The 20184-nt window shown below is 41.4% G+C and overlaps 1 protein-coding gene across 9 annotated transcripts in view; it reads left to right on the plus strand.

Moving 5' to 3' along the window:
- Nucleotides 1–20184, plus strand: part of kifc3 (kinesin family member C3) — a 41483-nt gene that overhangs the window by 8910 nt on the left and 12389 nt on the right. For 2 of the 9 annotated variants that reach the window (XM_086143744.1, XM_086143746.1), the window contains exons 1-9: nucleotides 3814–4665; nucleotides 14948–15065; nucleotides 17051–17193; nucleotides 18875–18968; nucleotides 19085–19164; nucleotides 19278–19343; nucleotides 19447–19557; nucleotides 19659–19904; nucleotides 19990–20151. In XM_086143744.1, the coding sequence (XP_085999870.1) occupies nucleotides 4441–4665; nucleotides 14948–15065; nucleotides 17051–17193; nucleotides 18875–18968; nucleotides 19085–19164; nucleotides 19278–19343; nucleotides 19447–19557; nucleotides 19659–19904; nucleotides 19990–20151 (1245 nt within the window). In that variant the 5' untranslated portion in view covers nucleotides 3814–4440. The other 7 variants (XM_086143745.1, XM_086143747.1, XM_086143748.1 and 4 more) reach the window with 7 other exon arrangements.

Here is a 20184-nt window from a genome sequence, read left to right on the forward strand (position 1 = left end):
CAAGAATGACAGCGGGATTGTGGTGGACTTCAGGCTTGAAGGAAACCTTCTTAACATCAGAAGGCTTCAGGCTGTCACGAAAATAACCTCAGAGCACATCATCGAGCTACAGTATGCAGATGACGGTGCAGTTGTGGCCCACTCACCAGAAGCACTTCAAGCTGTAGTCACAGCTGGTGCAAGTGTCTGTGGCAAACTGGGTTTCTGTAAATGTACCAAAAGCTGAGTTACTGTGCCAGTGGGCAGCTACTCTTTAACCTCACCCACCAACCTTCACCATCTCAGACCAAATACCTTGGCAGCTTCCTCTCCAGTGACTGCAGCATGGAAAGGGATCTTCTTTTGAGATACACACAGAGATACTCCGTAAGAACAACTGCGTCAGTTTCAAGGCCACAGTCAGCCAGCACCAGCTCCGCTGGGTTGGCCATGTCATCAGGATGCCCAAAGATCATCTGCCATGGAAAGTTCTCCACGGTCCATTTTGACCACCGCTCTGCTGGTGGCCAGAAAAGGTGATACAAAGACCAACCGAAAATCCTGATGATAACTTGCAGACTGAATCAAACCCATCTGGCAGAGGCTCTGCCATCTAGGTGAGCTCAGACTAGAGGAGGACCGAACTGATAGATGGATGAAGAAACGCGCAAGGAGACATTAAGCCAGCACTATAGCTACACCCCATACCTGTAGATTCACCAGCTCTGGCTGCGGGCAGACCATGTAGGATTGGAGTCTACAGCCACAGCAAGACTCAGAGATTGGCAGGATTGGCATCATCGGACACACACACACACGCATGGACGGACGGACAGACAGTTCAACATCAGGTTGATCAGCTGCAGTGGATGAACTTAAATGTTAGACTTCCTCTCTGATCCATGTTAGCCTCCATTAAGTCATGAAGCTTTGTCCAATCACAAGTCATTTACAGAGAACAGGCAGAGTTAGAGGGAGCCTTTGATGATAATTTTGTGCCCAATTATTCTGATATTGTTTGAAATGTGTTGTAATTAGTGAGGATTGACAGTCAATATCTAAAGCTAATGACTCCAATAGTCTTGCAATAGTATGTTTATTTCAAGAAAATACAGTAGAACCAGTTACTTAATAAATGACAAGATTCAAAAACAAGATTAGTCATATATATTATTAAAAATGTAAGGAAATTGAATTAGTTGAAATGCAGAACCATCTGAAGTTGATAAAGTCCAACCGTTTATCAACGGTTTATCTGTGTTTATCAACAAATTATAACTTTGGTAAGAATGTATTTTTTGGAAAAAAAAAGAAATAAAAATGCACATGTGTAGTGTTTTTTTTAAATGCCTTTTTATGCCGAACCAACTCTTAGTGCTGCTTGGGTTATATTTATCATTACTTCATCTTTGAGGTGTTCACTTCTGATAGCTTCATGCAGGATCCAATCTGAATGGATTTCATCAGACCTCAGACTAAGGGCTGCATTAAGCAAGAGGGTACTTTTTCTTCTGTGCTCTGTCAGGTCGTTTTAAAAATAGTTCGGACGGAAGCCGAAGAGGCTTAGAAACTAAGGGTGTCCCACCTCCTCCCTGCCGCACTCACCGCCTCTCTCTTTCATTTTGCCTTTTTCAAGCATGTGCGTGTGTGTGTGCGCGCACCTAATTACCCTATAATTTGCTCCTAAAATAGCGAGGCATGGGTCAAAATCTCCGTCTTTGGTTTATAGACAGGGAGTTGCAGCTACTTAATCTGAAGCTTCAGTAACTGCAAGCTTCTCAGATACTCAGATCAAACACGCAATGTAAAGAAACACATGATTTGAGCCCAAAGAACCAGAACCACATCTGGATCCCAAGTGGAGGCCTGAATGATTGATTGCTTTGCCTGAGTCTTCCAGTGAGCCAGAAACAGATCTTAATATGGGCTGAACAAGACCTGACATCTCACTGTAATATGGGTTAAATCTAGGCCTACGCATTGGTTAATCTGGAACTGGATCTTGGCTCACCCATAGTCTAGAGCAGTGACAAATTAGGGCTTCACTATAGTAGACCTGGAACAGAATTGATGAGGTTTGAGTTGCCTGGTTTTTGTTATGTTTTTCCCCATTCTAATATTCATTTTATTTTGATTTTACCTTTAATGTAATCTTGACAGAGACTGGACAAAAATGCATTCAATTAAACAATCAGACTGAAAACAGTAGATTTGATTAAATCAAACCTGATAAATACCACTAGGCCTGTCTCCACTTCTGTACTCCTAGCTTAGTGTAAGACAATCAGATAACCAGTCATGGAATTTTAAAAAAGAGGAGGCCTTAGTGTGACAGCAGATCGTGCATTGGAACTTCAGTTGCTGAATGTCTGGTGTGTTTGATGCCTATAGACACTCAGGTTCACTGTTCCATCCCTGGACATTGATCTTGCTGCTGCTCAAATGGAGTGGAACATGTTTGTTTTAATCTGCTTTAATCTGGAGGGTCTGAGCCTCTTAGAGACATCAGCGTGCCTGAGACACACACAGATATAACCTTTATGTCACCTCCAGTCAAAATGAATGAAGTTGTAAGTAAACGACTGAGATTCAAATTCACCATGAGAAGCAAACGGAGCATTGAAACCCAGAGTTATCCTGGCAGATTACAATTAAGCGTTTACAATTGTGATTGTAATAGTTATGAGGAAAATTATTTCAACTAAACAACATATAAAGTTAGTTAACTGTGCAGAAAATAGGGATTTGTTTATAAGTTGGACTTGAAGTGGAGTTAATTCATTCAGAGCTTTCGAACCCCCCCCAAATATTTTAGTGGGATTTTTAAAGAGTAAAAAAATAGTAATCAGGGAGATGTTATCTAAAGTTATCTAACTATAGCTGTCATATGCCAAAGATTTATACCAAAATCACACAGCTCTTAACTTTGAGCTAGTGACCTACTCTGTTCTTGTGCATGATGGTAGAGTCATGTGACGACTCGAACCATAACTCTGAAGAAAGACAGCAAGTGGTTCTTCTGAGGCCCCTCATTAGGAGCCTGAAAGGACTCATCGGCCTGGAAAACGTCCGCTTTGTTCCTGCTTAGCCACAATTTTTTACAGCCGCACTCCATACACTGAGGTCACATGGCTTCGCCCCTCCCCACCCACCCACCCACCCACACACACACTCACACACACACCAGTTTACTGGCTCTGTCAGATACAAGACAAACTGTTAAACTCACAAGTTTTTAATGTATTATCACTGTCAGTATCAGGCTTGCTTTTCCCTAGTGTTTTCAAAGTAGCTGAAAGAAATTATGGCCGCGTGTGTGTGTGTGTGTGTGAGTACTTTTACGTTGAGGTGTTAACAGACAATTTTTTTCTGTATTACTTATGTTATGGAGGGAATCATTTTTACTCTTAGAGGATAAAAATATATATATTTTTTTTTTCAAACCTTCCAGGGTGTTTTTTAAATGGTTTATCTTTTTTCACTTTTGACTTCAAAATTTTAACTGCAGCTAAAATCCGGCGTCGAATTAGCAGTTGGAGAGTCAAACTGTGGCATCAGTGCGCTCTGAGGTGTCATCACATGTTACATCATCACTTTCATCCTCCAGCAGATGGTTGCAGGGAGCGGGGGTGGGAGGTTGGATTGACAGGGAGTGAGGGGGTAATATGAGTTCAGTGGAGGTGAAGCTTCAACCTGCAGATTTAATCTCTCGAGCGTTAAAGGAGGATGGGAGGGAGCTGACATAGGACCCTCTGCCTTGTCCAATCAGCAGCAGGTTGGAGCCAACAGCCTGCTAAAGACCCAGTAACAAATGCTAACAAGCTAACCAAGCTTCCACAAGGAGACAGACGACAAGCTGCAAGAGGATTTGAGCTTTCCTGACATTTTCAATCATAAAACCCAACTTTTCCTGAAGCCAGGCTGTATTCTACGAACTGATGACTCTGAGTACTCTTAAATTTGGATATTTTACAAACTTCAACGTGACAGATGAGCAGTATTTTCTCATTTTTGAAGCTCCGAGCTTATTTTAAGCACAAAAAAATCCATGATTTTCTTTTACGTTTTCAACACTTCAAATTTTTTAAAGCAGATTTTGTTTTAGTATTTTTTTAATCAGAGGTTTGTCTTGCATTCTTTTATCTCAAACCTCCAAACCTTTGACAAACTTGGACACTCCCTCTAAGGATCCAACCTACTGCCTTTTAAGTGACTTGGGTTTCATCCAGAAACTGAACCAGCAGTATCTGGTTACAAAGTCCAGTGTTTATCGGTTGTTTGGCATCCGCAGGGTGGAACCGGGACGGCGTAAATCCTCACAACGGACAGAGATTAAGATGAGAGTGGATGGTCAGTTCTGAGTTATGGATTAGATCTGAACTCCTTCTCTGGTAGGATGGAGTTAAAGGCATAGGTATTTATCCCGCTGACCTGGACCTGTTCGTGAGGTGGGACACAATCATGTATGTCCTCTGCGCCCTTGCTGTCCTGACGATTCACAGCCTCTTCAAGAATCGGATAAGCCGGACTTTGGAGCCGAACCACAACCAGGATCTGGGAGGGCAGGAGGTTGAGACGGGGGCTGGAGCCCCAGTGGTGTCCAAAGCTCTGGCCAAAAGAGCTCGAGGTGCGGGTCAAAGAACTGTAGGGAAGAGGAGGCATGGAATCGTAAGACAGCGAGGACAGGTGAGGAAGATATTCGGTCAAAGGCCAGCAGAAACAGAAGTTTAAAACTATCTTATGTCTCTCTTGTGACAGACTTCTGAATAAACATGTATTTATCACAAGCCATCTTCTTGCTAATTGAGTGACAGCTAGCATCTTTCTCAAGCATGGTGAAAAACATTAGGCTGTTCTGCAGAACAAACCCCTTACACAGAAGTCGCATTGGCTAAGGCTCTTGTTACTAAAGGGAAAACTAGTCCTGATAACGGTCATTTTGAGCCAAGGGACATTAGCTCAGCTAGAGTGTTGCAGCTACAGCTATTAGGGACATGTAATGGTAAATATTTTGATGTTACTGGCTGTCTTCCTTGACTACATCTCCTAATTTTACTTGTTCTTTCTGGCTGCTCTTTAACTGTCTTAGGAGATAAACAAGATTGTTGGGATCTGTGACATGGTGGAACGACTCAAGCACTTAACATAGAAAAAGACAAGTTTTGCTAAGCTAACGAGCAGGAGTATCTCTAGCTTCATAAGAAAAAGGCATCTCTCTTCTCATCTTGAGACTGTGTGATGTGCAGATGATCTTTCTAACAAAAGGCCGACTTGCTTCTTTTCAAAAAGGAACAATAAGATTAGGGAAGTAAGAATGATCATCCCAGAGTTTTATGTTGATACTGGCTTTTCACACTATTTGTGTCATACATGCTAACAATATTTTGTATATAATGAAGGTCAAAATTGTTTATATAATCTATCTGATATCCAGGGATTCCACCCTTGATTTTAGTTTATATTTGACTCATTCACCAGAGAAATGCCATTCCATTAAATGCCAATTCCATTAAAACAGGGTTGCGACTTTCAGTTCAGATTTTCATGTTAAAGATGTCAAAGATAGGTCTTATTTCAGAAAAAAAAAAAAATCACATTTCTCATGTGAAGATTGTGTTACTAAGTTGTCATAGAATCATCAGAGATAATAGGTTCTGGAGTTCGGCCTAACCATAATCCCAAGCTTTCAGGTTAAAATCTGCAAGAGTGTAACAGAAACAGAATCCATACTCTGCATGCAGCAGAAGGTTTCTGCTAAACTGTTGTTGATGTGCATCTGATATTGAATGCATCTCTTGATACCAGCTAAAGTTCAATCACATGGTTGTCCCAAAACAACATAGGCAACATCTGCTGTCTCTCTGACTGGTTACGTATCTGTCAGATCAACTGTTGTGTAACCAGATTCACCATCAGCATTAATCCTAATGGATGTTTCTCTTCGACCTTGTCCCCAAAAGAGTCACAAATCAGTTTTCACTTTCATGATTTCATTGCCTCATCTCTTATCAAGTGAAAATTACCAAAGGTCTTTGATATTTATTTATTTATTTATTTATCTATCCATCTATCCATCTATCTATCTCCCCTTCATCTCATAGACGGTTAACTCAGATTTTCCTTTACCAGCCACAAGCTGTTCTCACTGCATCTAAATGTCCTTCCATTGTCTAAGCCTCCTCCCTGACTTTGAAACTTTTTGCTAAACATTTTATCCGTCTCTAAATTTTGTTTTAGATCTCAGTTTCTGCAAATTTTTGATCAGTGTAAATTCCTTTGCTGATATCTGGAACCCACTTCCCTGTGTCTTAGTGACCTCTTCAGGTCCTTATGTCCTTGGCCTGATTGTATAAAATGACTGTTCTGTGAGCATCATCAGTGCCACTGGATACAGTTTCTGTGGCTAAATGTCCTCACACTGCTTTATAGAACCCACGGTGCCCTCACAGCCTCTGTGTAAACATGTACGCTATCTTGGGGGAGGGGAGTATCCTCACTTCAGTGGAGGCTGAAATATTCATGCAGACATGACGAGGGGAGGACGGGCGGGGCTAAAGGAGGTGTGATGCTGGTCCCACTGTTGCTAGGGGAACAGAGAGAGGAAGCTGTATGTGTGTGTGTGCTGTGTGTGTGCATGCGCAAGCGAAACCCTGATCCTGCTGCTGTGTGTCAGAGTGAATCAGTGGTGAGGATGCAGGGATGATGCAGACGGCGAGGTCGCAGAGACGGAGGTAAGAGAACAAAGATGGTGGGGAAGGAGGATTGGTAGGGGATTGATAGAGAGAGAGAGGGCACGGGGGGGAGACAGACATGTTGGAGCTACACTGTAGTTTGACAGAGCGGGACATCAGACATGTTGTAACCTGATGCAGCAGCGTTGTTTCCTCCCGTGACCTTAGCACTATCGTGTTGCAGCTCTACTCATTTTACATTATGTGTCTGTCCATCTGGCGATTGGTGCATTTTTCATTTTTGCCTCCAACAGAATTTTGTTCATGGTAAGAGGTATTGTATGGTATGACCCTTTTAAAAAATCCTGTGCATCCTGATATCCAAATCTCATCTAAATTCTCATTATTTTTAGACATAATGGTTGACTTTAACCATGCTTTTTATATATTTTTTCCATATATGAGGATAATTTTTGAAGACATTCCAAAGATTATTCCTGTTTTTTTATTCTTCCTTTCTTCAACCAATTTATTAATTTTTCCTTGTATTTTTTTTAAGGAGAAAACCAATAGATCATTTTTGTTTAACATTGGAAAAAAACAACTTGAAAAATTAAGGAATAAAATATAACAACATTTGGAAAAAACTTGTGGACATACGACTAGTATATTGAAAAAAAAAAGACACAGACATTGGTCAACACAAAGATACTATATTATTTGATTGATATGAGAAGAATTTACAAAATAATGATCAAGAAAAAAAGAAATATTACATTTAAATTAAATACCTGTCACTTGGGGGAAAATAACCAGATTTGGAATAATGCATGAATTATGTTCTTAAAGAATAACTAAATTAGGGCATTTACTGTAGGAAATCATCTGATGTGATGTTGGATGTTTGGTAAATATAACCCTTTGACCTGTGTATGAATGTTGTTGTATGTTCTGAAATGATACTGCAGGATAAGGAACAGAATGAAGAGTTTCAGAAAGCCTCTACTGATGAGGTGAAACATAACACTGGTTTTAATTTACATTCATTCTTTTATATTCCATACTGCTTATTCTGTACTCAGGGTGGTGGTCAGGCTGGAGGCAATCCCAGCTGTCATTGGACAAGAGGCTGGGTTTCACCTGGGCTCACCGCACACAGGACCACATATAAAGAAATACATTAACTTTGATTCAGACACAAAGCATTAAGTAAATTCATTTTAGACCCTAGAACACAGGAGGGTACATAAAAATATTGCTAATAATATATAGATTATGTAGAATTTCCCATTCACCTGTGTTAAAAGCAAATCTGGGGGTTGGTACATTCACATATCTATAGACAGATGGATAGATAGATAGATAGCGCTTTGTACAATTTAGCAGAAAATTGGCAATAACCTCTTTAATAATGTAACACAAAAATAAAGATAAGAAGGAAAAGAGAAGAGGGATAAAGTATATTGTCAAAACAAAAAAGTGTTTTATGTGTAGGAAATAAGAAATAACTTGAGAATTGTCAAGAATGATGCAATCCAGTCATCAGCACTGGAATATAGCCTCTAGATGTAGAGCCTTACAGGAACAAAGAAATAGATTTCCATCTGACGAAGATTAATTAGTGGTGGCTCTCTATATGCTTGCATTCTCAGCGAAGCTGCTGCAGGTTCGACCTCGTCATCACATTTTACTCAGAGCTCTGGTGTCACATAATGAGTGTGTGTGTTTGGAAACGTGGCGGCGGTTTGGTAGTAAATGTCTGCAGCACATGGTGCCTGAAGGGAAACACAAAGACGGATTGACCCAGTTTCTAGCAGCGGCAGCAGGTTTTTCTTTCCTCTCAGAAAAAAACTGAAGGAGTACAGATCATGATTTACATGTTGGTGAAGGAGCAGAGTGTCTCTGTAAAATTGACCAATTATTTACTTAGCTTTTTCTTTCATGGCTATCAGTAAAATAACCAAACTCCAATGTTCACGAGTTAGTGAAAATGATGTCTGACAGTATTCAAGGTGTGATCTATTTTCAGCAGTGCTAATAGTTTTTGCAGTATCGGAGAGGTTCGCACTCAGTCATTTGGAAGTTGAAGGGTCAAACTGAAGGCTCCACAAATGGTCGGAATAAACCCATGTCTACCTAAAATATACATTGAACCATCATGGTTCTGCTTTCAAATACAAGGTACCCAAGGGATGTCTGCATGGATTCTCAGTTACATGCCCATCAATAGTCTTACTCATGGACTCTTTGAGAAAAGTGGTCCCCGAAGGTCTGGTATAGTCACATTTTTGTCGTCTAATTGCAAAGATAAAGGGATGCAATGCATTCTTGTGATGTGAGTGTGAAATTATGCATACCAGCGTTTATGTATACAAAATAAAACTCGACATAGGAAGACCTGGTGATTGGTGCAAATGTTACAGATGGTGCATTGAATGATGGGATTGATATCTGTTCCTGGACCAAAAAAACATCCCAATAAGTTAAATGGAAAATGACCCTGTTGTACTTCATGGGTTATGACATGATCAGTTCAACTTTTCCATTTTGATTCATTTTGTCTGACAATATTTTGAGATGTCCAGAGGAGGGACAAAATAGAACAGTTCTATCTCCATTCAGTTGCCACACCACCTTTTAACATCTAACATTTTAAGACCCATAATCTCTCACCTCTATTACAGTTCAGGTGGTTTTGGCTCAGTCATTCACAGTGACTAGACTATAGGAAGGTCAGTTGTCTGTGGTCAAATTAGTTCATGCCCCTTCAGACAAGGGTTTACTGCAGCAAGGAAGTGGGTGCAAATGTGTTCCGTGTTTGTAGCCTGATAAGATCTTGTTCCCTCGTGCTCAAATCCTATAAGAAAGGAAAGTGTGTGTGTGTGTGTGTGTGTGTGTGTGTGTGTGTGTGTGTGTGTGTGTGTGTGTGTGTGTGTGTGTGTGTGTGTGTGTGTGTGTGTGTGTGTGTGTGTGTGTGTGTGTGTGTGTGTGTGTGTGTGTGTGTGTGCCTGAGTGCAAGGAGCTTCTTATCCTGCAGCTTTGAGGGAAAAAGGAAAGGAATGTTGATGAGAGAAAGAACCATTTGTTGTGAAATCCTGCTGAAACTGTACACTTTATTAGCTACACCTGTGCAACTGGAACACAGCATTGTTTATGTTGATCTGTTTCTTGGCTGCACTTGAACAATGCCATTGACTCTGGTAAAGCAGATTTAATTATCCTAAGTCTTTTAATGTTCCTATTTGTATTGAAGCTGTCAGAAACCTTATTCTTCAATTTCCCACCTATTTTCTATTCTTCAATTTGATGTTTATTATTTAGGTCACAGTGGATGATGATATACTGGCGTTCGGCATGTGAAAAAAATAAATCACAATACTTTCTTCAAACATTGCTTTTTTTCCAATTGTACAACACACCTTCTATGCCCACCATGCCTGGCTAACAAGGCACACCCTCTATAGTTTTGGTGCATAATTCATAAAAGACGCCCCCCCCCCCCCCCCCTTGTCCTTGGAATTATTAAATCTCTGTTGGAAAAAATTAGGGAAACTCTGAGGTATTTAAGAGGCTGTTTTAGACATCGAAGTCAGATGTACAAAGTTGCTCAATGAGTTTGTGGATAATCCAAGGACCCTGAAATAATTATCAAAAAAGCCAGCGTTTATACACTCTAATAAACAACCTGAAGCATGAATGTATGGCTCTCAGCATCTTACTTTGTCAGAAGTAGATAGACAACCACAGATAGTAAACAATGACCGTGAAAAGTCATTCATGAGCTTTGGATAATTTTTTTTTCTGAAACTGAAATTTTCTACACTCTGTGTGATGATATGTAAGTTAGTCCTGTGAGTGGTCATGAGAATGAGAACGCTCTTTTGGTGCTGCTAAAGGCTGTGAGGTTGGAAGGGATTGTTTCATGACATAAAAAGGAGGGTCAGTTATTTGGACATGTGATGCTGTCATTTGTTGGTACGGACTGTCGGTTGGCTGTGCAAGTCGACAGTGGACAAATGGTGGCTCAGGTGTATGGTTGGCGGGGAGGCCGGGCGGCAGGTTGTGCTGACCAATTATGTAAAGACTCGATGTGCAAGACATTCACATACAATGGTGTGACTCAATGTTTGAGGTCAAGGTTTAACAGATTTGGTTCGGGGAAGTGGTTTGATGGCGACATGTCTGAAATCAGATTTAGTGTCTGTAGGTCAGGGGACATCAGCAGCTGATTGGTTGGGTTCCAACATGCGGTTAATTAAGGTTGGTTTCGGTAGAACGCTGAGCAGCATGAGATGATTGGGAGGAGGGGGGCCCTTCAATTTTTTGTCATTGTACTATAAAAGGAAATCACCATTCCACACACTGAGTTGCTATTAATTGCTTAACAATTTACAAATGTGTTGTACTGTTTCCACCTGTGATTTATTTTGGTGGCTCACCCTGAATCACTGTCTCCAAAATACAGCTGGGTATGTCGGGGAGAAGCTGCATAGGTTGAAGCTTTTTTGTCTTAAACTAATGAACATAACGATCCAATATGTTACATACCCCAATAATCAAAATGAGCAACATTAATTCACCAAAATGCTGATGTAATATTTTGGAAAAAAATGTTAGATTTTTCTCTTAAAGTTACCAAATGGCGGAAAAGTGCAATGAATATTTGTTTCGTTAAATGTGCCAAACTGACCACTTTAAAGCAAATTCTGCGTTGAGGACATGGTGTGTGATGTTGCCAACCAAAGGTGACAAAATCTTTGCCACATGTTTGGATATGTTGTATGTGACGGATTTGATGCTGCTGACAATGTGTCGAAGAGAACTTCCCTTCTTGTGAATCTTCGGGAGTCCATAAATGCAAGGCATGGCTTCTCCTGGGTACAGTCTACTAAAGTGGTTTGTCGATGGCTGTATCCTTTTCTAGATCCTGTAGACAGCTGACCTCTTTCTTCTTGTATGTGTTGGTCGGGTCCCATTTTAGGGTCTCGTCCATTCTTTTGTCTCAGAGGAGATCGTAAATTCTGTGTTGAGTTAAAGAAGAAACATGATCCTAATGATGATTACGACCAAGACTTGAATACTTCCTTTTCCAATCAAGTATAAAGACATTATGTACATGTATTTCAGTGAATACAAGGATTACAAGGATTATGATGTTGAGATACAGCATCGCTGGTCTCACTACTGTCACCTGTCCTGTCATTCTGGCTGATAGTCTTCTATCGCATAGTACCCCAGACACTTTTCTCCATCCACTCCAACCTGCTTGAACCCATCTCTTCACCTCTTTTCCACACTCTCTGTTGCTGTGGACTTTTGACCCCAAGTACCTGAAATCCTCCAACTTCTTTATCTCCACTCTCTGTAGCCTCACCATTCCACCCAAGTTCCTCTCATTCACACACATATACCGGTACTCTGTCTTGCTGCAACTAACTTTCATTCCTCTCATTTCCAGCACATACCTCCACCTCTGTAGATTTTCCTCAACCTATTCTCTGCTCTTACTGCAGATCGCAACGTCATCTGCAAACATCATGGCCCATGGAGATTCCTGTCGAACCTCATCTGTCAGCCTGTCAATCATTACGGCAAACAAGAAGGGGCTCACAGCTGATCCCTGATGGAGTCCCACCTCCACCTTGAACTTATCTGTTAGCCCTACAGCACACCGCACCACTGTCTCACAGCTAGGATACATGTCCTGCACCAGTCTAACATACTTCTCTGCCATTCCAGATTTCCTCATACAATTCCAGAGCTCCTCTCGTGGCACCCTGTCATATGCTTTTTCTCGGTCTACAAAAACACATTGCAGCTCCCTCTGGGCCTCTCTGTACTTCTCTATTAGCATTCTCAAAGCAAATACTGCATCGTTAAGACTCTTTCTAGGCATGAAGCCACACTGCTGCCCACAAATACTGACTTCTGCTCTCAATGTAGTTTCAACTACTCTTTTCCATGACATCATTGTATGGCTCATCAAGTCATCCTTCTATAGCTGCCACAATCCTGCACATATCCCTTATTCTGAAAATAAGCACCATCAAACTTCGTCTCCATTCCTCAGCGATCTTCTCACTCTCTAAGATCTTGGTGAATAATCTAACCAGAAACTCAACCACTGCCTCTCCTAGACATTTCCATACCTCCACAGGTATATCATCAGGACCAACTGCCTTTCCACTCTTAATCCTCTTCAATGCCTTCCTCACTTCAATTTTACTAATCTCTGCTACCTTGTGGTCTACAATAGTCACCTCTCCTACCCTTGCCTCTCTTTCTTTATCCACATTCATCAGCTCTTCAAAATACTGTTTCCATCTTCCCACCACCCTTATTGCATCTATCAATATATTTCCCTCTCTATCCTCAATCACCCGGACCTGTTGTACATCTTTTCCATCGTTATTTCTCTCCCTCCTTACTGTCCAACCGAGTATACAAGTTATCGTACGCCCTTTGTTTTGCCTTTGGCTACCTCTATCTTTACCTTACATTGTATCTCCCCGTACTCCTGTCTGATCTCTTCAGTCCTCTCAGTGTCCAACTTCTTCTTTGCTAACAGCTTTCTCTGTATATACTCCTGCACTTTCTCATTCCACCACCAAGTCTCCTTATCTGCTTTCCCTACCAGATGACACACCAAGTACTCCTCTACCTGTCTCCCTGATAACACTAGCTGTAGTTGTCCAATCATCTGGAGGCTCTCCCTGACCCCCTGACCACCTAGAGCCTTTCTCAACTCCTCCCTGGAAGCCATACAACACTCATCCCTTTTCAGCTTCCAACACTCTGTCTTCTGCTCTGCCTTTATCCTCTTGATCTTCTTGTCACCAGTCATCCTACAAACCACCATCCTATGCTGTCTGGCTACACTCTCACCTGCAACTACTTTGCAGTCACTGATCTCTTTCAGGTTACCTAGTCTATACAAGATGTCGTTTACCTGCATGCTCCTACTTCCACTCTTATAAATGACTCTATGTTCCTGTCTTTTTTGGAAAAAAATGTTCACTACAGCCATTTCCATCCTTTTTGCAAAATCTTCCACCATCTGTCCCTCTGCGTTCCTATCCTGTATACCAAATCTGCCCATCACTTCTTCATCCCCTCTACTGCCGGCACCAACATGCCCATTGAAGTCTGCACCAATTACCCCTCTCTCATCTCTGGGGATATTCTGCATCACTTCATCAAGCTTCCAGGACTTCTCCTTCTCCTCAAACTCACATCCCACCTGCGGGGCATAGCCACTAAAAACATTGAGCATCACACCTCAATTTCCAATGTCAGACTCATAAGTCTATCTGACATTCTTTTCAACTCCAGATGTTCCTAACAATCTCCTCCTCAAGATAATTCCTACTCCATTTCTCTTCTTGTCAGTACCATGATAGTACAACTTAAAGCCTGCTCCTAAGCTTCCAGCCTTACTGCCTTTCCACCTGGTCTCCTGGACACCTTCCTTCTCTGCATCATGTTTTCCAACTCTACCTTTTCCTGCCATACTCCCAATATTCAAAGTCCCTACTTGTTGTCCCAGACTCCTGCCTTTCCTTTTCTTTCTGCTGCCGATCACGCTTTCCTCCTCTCCTTCTTTGACTTACAGTAGCCCAGTTTCCACTGGTTCCCTGTGGGTCATCGGTACAAATGGTGGTCGCGTTAACCCGGGCCTCGACCAATCCTGTTTGATCTAGTTATTATGATTGATTCGTATGGTTTTGGCAAACGTTTTGTGCCAGATGCCCTTCCTGACGCAACCCTTTACATTTATCTGGGCTTGGGACCGGCTCAGGGAGACACTGGCCAGTGCCACCCTGAGGCTGCAATATTCTATATATATGTGTGCGTGAGCGCGTGCGCATGTGTGTATATATACAATTATTCACAGTTATTAAGTTATTATTATATAGCACTTCCAATTATGAAGAAGATGGAGATGTCTCACTTTGAAGCCATTTTTTTTTTCAAAGAAGGAATTGAATATTTTTCCATTGATTAACCATTTTAGTTGGTTTAATCATTACATACACTGGTGTTCCTTCACCTCTAACACAGTATCTGCTCAGGATATATGTTCAAATTCAAGTAAACAAACATATTTACTGTTCAAATTTAGATTAAGTAAATATTAATTACATTTAGGGAAAAAAATCACTTTGCATGCAGATTTTGCCGGTTGTGCTATATCCATCGAAAAGTCAGAAAAGAGATCTGAGATGAAGATGGTGATGTCATCAAGCAAGAGCACAGTGTGACCTCTGACCCCTGGTCTTTGATGGTCTCTCCTGCAGCCGGTCCAGCGGTCCAGCGTCCCCCTCAGCCCCTCGGTCATGTTTGGCACCAGAAAGACCTGGGACCTTGGCCACACACCCTGCCTGCAGGAGCTCTGGAACGACTTCTCATTGGATGGTGAGTGTGAGGGGGCGGAGCTCTGAGCAGCAGTGAGGTTTTTGCGTTCGTGTGTGTCTGCTTGAGTCACTCCTCACGCAGACTCCTTGGATCACTCCTTGGATTGCAAGGCCAGCGATGCATCGACAGGTGAGACTCACTGTATCCCTGTCGTCATGTTGGACTCTGCTGGTCTGGTTTCATTCCTGAAGAACCACCTGACCTAGACCACCTGATCCTGATCAGGAAACACTGAGGCTTTTGTCAGAGCGTTCTTTCGCTCACTCTCTCTTGCTGTCGCTCTCTCTGTTCAGCAGTTTCTTCACACTTAATTTTTCCTTCAAATCTGTTTTTAATGGATTTAATGTGAAATCATGCCGGTTCATATTTAAGGAATCCGATTAGAATAGAGAAAGGAGGTTTTGGTTTGATAGATTAATGCGCCTCTGCGCCTGAGCTTGATTTATTTTCTTTTGTTTCATTTACAAAAAAGGTGCTTGACCTTGTGGTTCATCATACAGATCCAAGCTTATAATAATCCTTTTATTGGATGGAGCTGGTTGAATTTTATTCATTCCCACAATAAAAATATTTATAACATCAGATGGTTGAAGCTACAGCTGCTTTAATTCACCCCCCCATCAGTAGACTTAGTATTTGGTATATTTGCTGCCTCCCGAAATTTACCAAAATATTTGGATTCCCTGTTTTATCATGATTCATAGCCTTGTGTTCAGCTGACCCAATATCTAGTAATTCTACTCTTTAAGGTGATTTCTGATATTTTTTTGTTGATTGCTGTAGACATTTTTAAACAGATTTTTAGTAGTATTTTCAACACATTTATCAAAACAACTCGATGTTCATTTTTCACTATTCCTACTTAATATGAGGTCATTCGGGCCAATAAAACCACTTAATACAGACAGCACATCTCACTGTCCACAAAGAGTCAGTGCCCTCTTGTTTTATGGAATTCAGGACATGTTGATGTGTAAAACTACTGTTTAACTTTCACATGCCAGAGAAGGATAATGACAGGATAAAGCTCAGTTTTCAGACACTATTGGCTTCTGAGCTATTAAGTGCCTCTGAAAATTATGCCGCCATTTCTGGATGAGATGAGGTGGACCCACAGCTGTGATTTTTCCTGCTCTAGCTTTAAGATGAGGCAGTTGTACTGACAGGTCCTGTCATCAGACAGTAATCCCAATAATCCCTTTGATTTCCTGACTTTGGCTACAGCACTCAAAAGCCTTTTACCATTATTATTATTATTATTATGATTATTATCATTATTGTTGTTATTACATTTGTAATCCATTTGCAAGTTCATATATGTTCTTCTTGGATTAAGTTGTGGTTCAACATCCCCAGTTGTCTTCTGTGGCTCTGTCCCTTTAATCTGTATAGTCACTATTAGACAAGAGTTTAGTTTATAACCCCTATGATGCAGATAAACTGATTTTTGTTTGCTTGTTTGTTTGTTTGTTGGTTTTTAATTCTCAGGTGCAGGTTGTAAAAGAGTGCGTGTGTGCGCGCTTGTGCTCGTGCATAAGCAAGTCTATTTACTACTCAGCAGGCTGTGGATGAGATTTGTGTGAGTGTTTTTTTTTACGTGGCCTCAAATCTTATCAGCTACCTGCTGAGTGACAAATAGACTTACACACATGCAGTCGTGCAGGTTAATGTGTCTGTGCAGTTATCAGCTGGTATCTGGTGGAGCTGGTTGGTTACCTTGGTTTCAGAAGTGGTTTGTGTTCAGGTTGTGGTTCCCGTAGTAGAACAACCTCTGTGACCTGGTACCAGGGAAAACTGGCTCCATATTTTCTGCACTGGTCACTTGACTTCCTTTAGTCCGAGGTGAATTAATTAGACACACTTGAGGTGTTCGGTCCAGGAGCGTCACGTTGGTTACAGGCTGAATAATCTTGAAGTCTTAAGTGTCAGTCCAGACCTAGAAAGCAGGTCCACCTGAGTGTGTGTACCCGCTGTTTGTTCCATAGCAAGCTCAGTGGACTTCCTGATGAGTGATGGTGAAGATGAAGGCTCCTTCCTATCTCTGCCCAGCACCACATTCTCCCACCGGCCCTCTCTGAGTGCCCAGCTGAGTGAATCCAATGCACCTGGTCAGCAGCTGCTCATTCAGGTAACGTCCTCACTCCATATTCTTTTAAATATCTTTTTATTATTGATCTTCATCCCAGAAAAGAGGCTTGTCTTCATCTTCTGGATCCTCACTAAGCCATAGACTCTCATCTGAGGTTAGTGTGCACAATAGAGACCCTAATACCTCCAGATATTTTTATTCAAAACAATGTTGATTTAAACAAATTATCAAGACAGAAATTGTTCTGAAAGTAATTTTTCTAAAGAATAGATGTTCTCAAGTATTTAATGATTTATATATTTTTAATGTAAATAAATGTAGATTTTTTAACATTTTTGTGATTTTTATTTATTTTATTTATTTATTTATTTTTTACTTTTTTTTTTTTTTTTTTTCCTCCCTTCACCAGTGCTCGTCATTTTTTTTAAATGTTAGCAAATAGAAATCATCATTATCATCATCATATATCCTATACTAAAGATATAGGATATATTGTAAATCATAAATAGATTTAAATAAAAGCATGTGTTCAATTGTTTGGTTACTTTTCCTATTTACCTTAACCCAACAATAATTAATAATGTGAATTACTTTACAGTAATACTTTTTGCTGATATTTGAAATTTCCTTCCATTCTAAAAACAATAAATTAAATATCAAAAATAGCTTTGAGTTATTGGTTACGTAATGTCCTGAAAACTGATAAGTCAATATTAGTAATATAATGGTAATCCCCAATAATTATCCCTTATCATCATCATTTGTGTAGGACTGTTTAATGCAATGAAACAATTGCTTAACAGCCTACATTATTAAAAGTATTATTTGACTAAACCTTTACATTTATTGAGGGGTTATGCAGCAAAGTGGTATGCAAATGATTTCTTAGTATTTGATAATTAAAAAAGCATGAATGCAAAATTCAATCCCCTAGCAAATGGTTTTTCCCCTTGCTTTGATGTGTTTCAGATCAGTGGTGCCATTTAAACTGAAACCACTTCTAAATATCAGGTTCTCAATTGAGAAAAAACCTCAGATGAGGGTCTGAGGCTTGATGGAGGGTCAACTAAAAGATCAAGAACCTGGATATCTGTCTGATCTCCCTGCTGTTTGTCTGCTCGTCCTCCAATCACGCTGCCTGTCTGGTGTTCAGAGGGTCACATGGTGCTGCTGGTCAACAGTCACCCACGTAAAGACCCTCCCTCTGTAGCTGCTAGTCTTTTTCAGTTATAGCTATAGAGTACAAGGGGACAAATTCAGAAACTCATCCAGAATAGCCCATCTGCTACTATCCACATCAAACCTTTGTCAGCTAGCAGATACTATTTTTTTTCTGACTTCCTTCTCTGGTAGATCAGTAAATGTTCATCTCTTTTGCCATAAATGTGCTTTTAACCTTTCCTTAACATGAACACATCATGTCAGTTTGCAAGAGACGACATAGCCTTTTTCCCTTATGTTGAAAATGATGTTGTGTTCTGAATACACTGGCTGTAGGTTCCTCAAAACATTCCTCTGGAGGATATCTGACGAAATAATAAATGGGAAAATCAAAAAGCTCTTTAAGTTTTCAATTACTATCTGTCAGCTGCGAGATGCTGCTTTTCCTATTGGATGACCGCAGCTGCATGTCTGGATAAGCTTCATTGTGACATCATATCTCTACCGCAGAGTTTCAGTGTGCATGTGTGTTTGTGTGTATGTATGTGTGTGCGCACAGACTCTACAGGCACATCTTCGCTCTGAAGAAGTAACTCGTCACCTCCTGCTGCAACAACTGCAGGAGAAGCGGAACGAACCACTGCCAGCGAGTGGTGAGCTGAACATCTTTATCACCTTCACCATCTTTATGGCATTGGACGTTAAATACCAGTGAAGGGCTTCATTCAGAAACATTTAAACACCTGAAAATGCATTTTTCTGTGCTAAGGTGTGTTGGCGCGCAGCGAGCCGTCTGGTCATCTCATCAGTCCCGAAGAAGAGCAGCTGGTGAGTCGGCTGCGCACACAGGTATGTAAATTCTCTCCATCCATTTTAGAATAAAGTTGTTTTTTTCTCTTTGCATAGTCAAAGAAATAAGATACAATATTGAGTCAGTTTGAGCAGATAATATGTGTTTGCAGGTGGAAGAGCTGGAGGAAAAGCTGTCAGATCAAACTCAGGAGGTGGAGAGACTCCGCTCTGAACTGGTAAGATAGGCATTTGGATACATGCACACACTCTCTCACACACACACACACACACACACATTAAGATTTATGCTGCTTGAACTAAAAGTGCATCTCCCTCCAGGGAGCGACAGACCTGGAGAAGCAGCTCGAGCGTCTGGAGTTGGAGAACCAGCACCTAAAGAAGGAGCTCAAGTCATGCAGGAGCCCTGATGCTACTGAGACTCACACACAGGTAATATGCAGACATAATGTAAGCATGATGTGTGCATCATGCTTACATGATGTTATGTGGATAAATCGATAATCGTGTGTATGTGCGCTGTATTTGTTCAGCAGGATGTGGAGACCCTGCGGAGGGAGGTGTCTCGTTGGGAAACCCAGGCTCGGCAGAGGGAACGCCGTCTTGCCGAATTGGAGCAAGAGCTACTGGAGAAAAACGCCCGAGTGGAGACTCTCCAGCAGCAACTCGATGAGTCTAACCGGCAGCTGGAGGAGTTGCGGCGGTGGCGGCAGTCTGATGTTGAGCAGAGGCTGGAGAAGGAGCAAGTCTGGCAGGTGGCCATGTCCCCCAGGGGCAAAGTGAGATCATTCGAACCCTGTGATACTCTGTCCTGTTATAGAGGCAGAATCAGAGCCAGTAACGCAAAGTCCTCTCATCTGGCAGTACGTGACCCAGACGGCGGGCGACTCTCAGAAGGCTCTGGCTGAGATGCAGATGAAGAACACCAGCCTGCAGGAGCAGTTACTGCTGCAGCGGCAGCTGCTGCGGGAGCTGGAGACACAGCTGCATGAGTCTCAGAGAAGCTGCACTCAGCTGAGGACGCAGGTAATGCCACAAATATAGAATGCAGCCACCAGG

The sequence above is a fragment of the Fistularia commersonii genome, chromosome 3, assembly GCF_037954325.1.
Source record: "Fistularia commersonii isolate RoL2024-O1a breed Wild chromosome 3, RoL_Fcom_v1.0, whole genome shotgun sequence".
Taxonomy (NCBI): domain Eukaryota; kingdom Metazoa; phylum Chordata; class Actinopteri; order Syngnathiformes; family Fistulariidae; genus Fistularia; species Fistularia commersonii.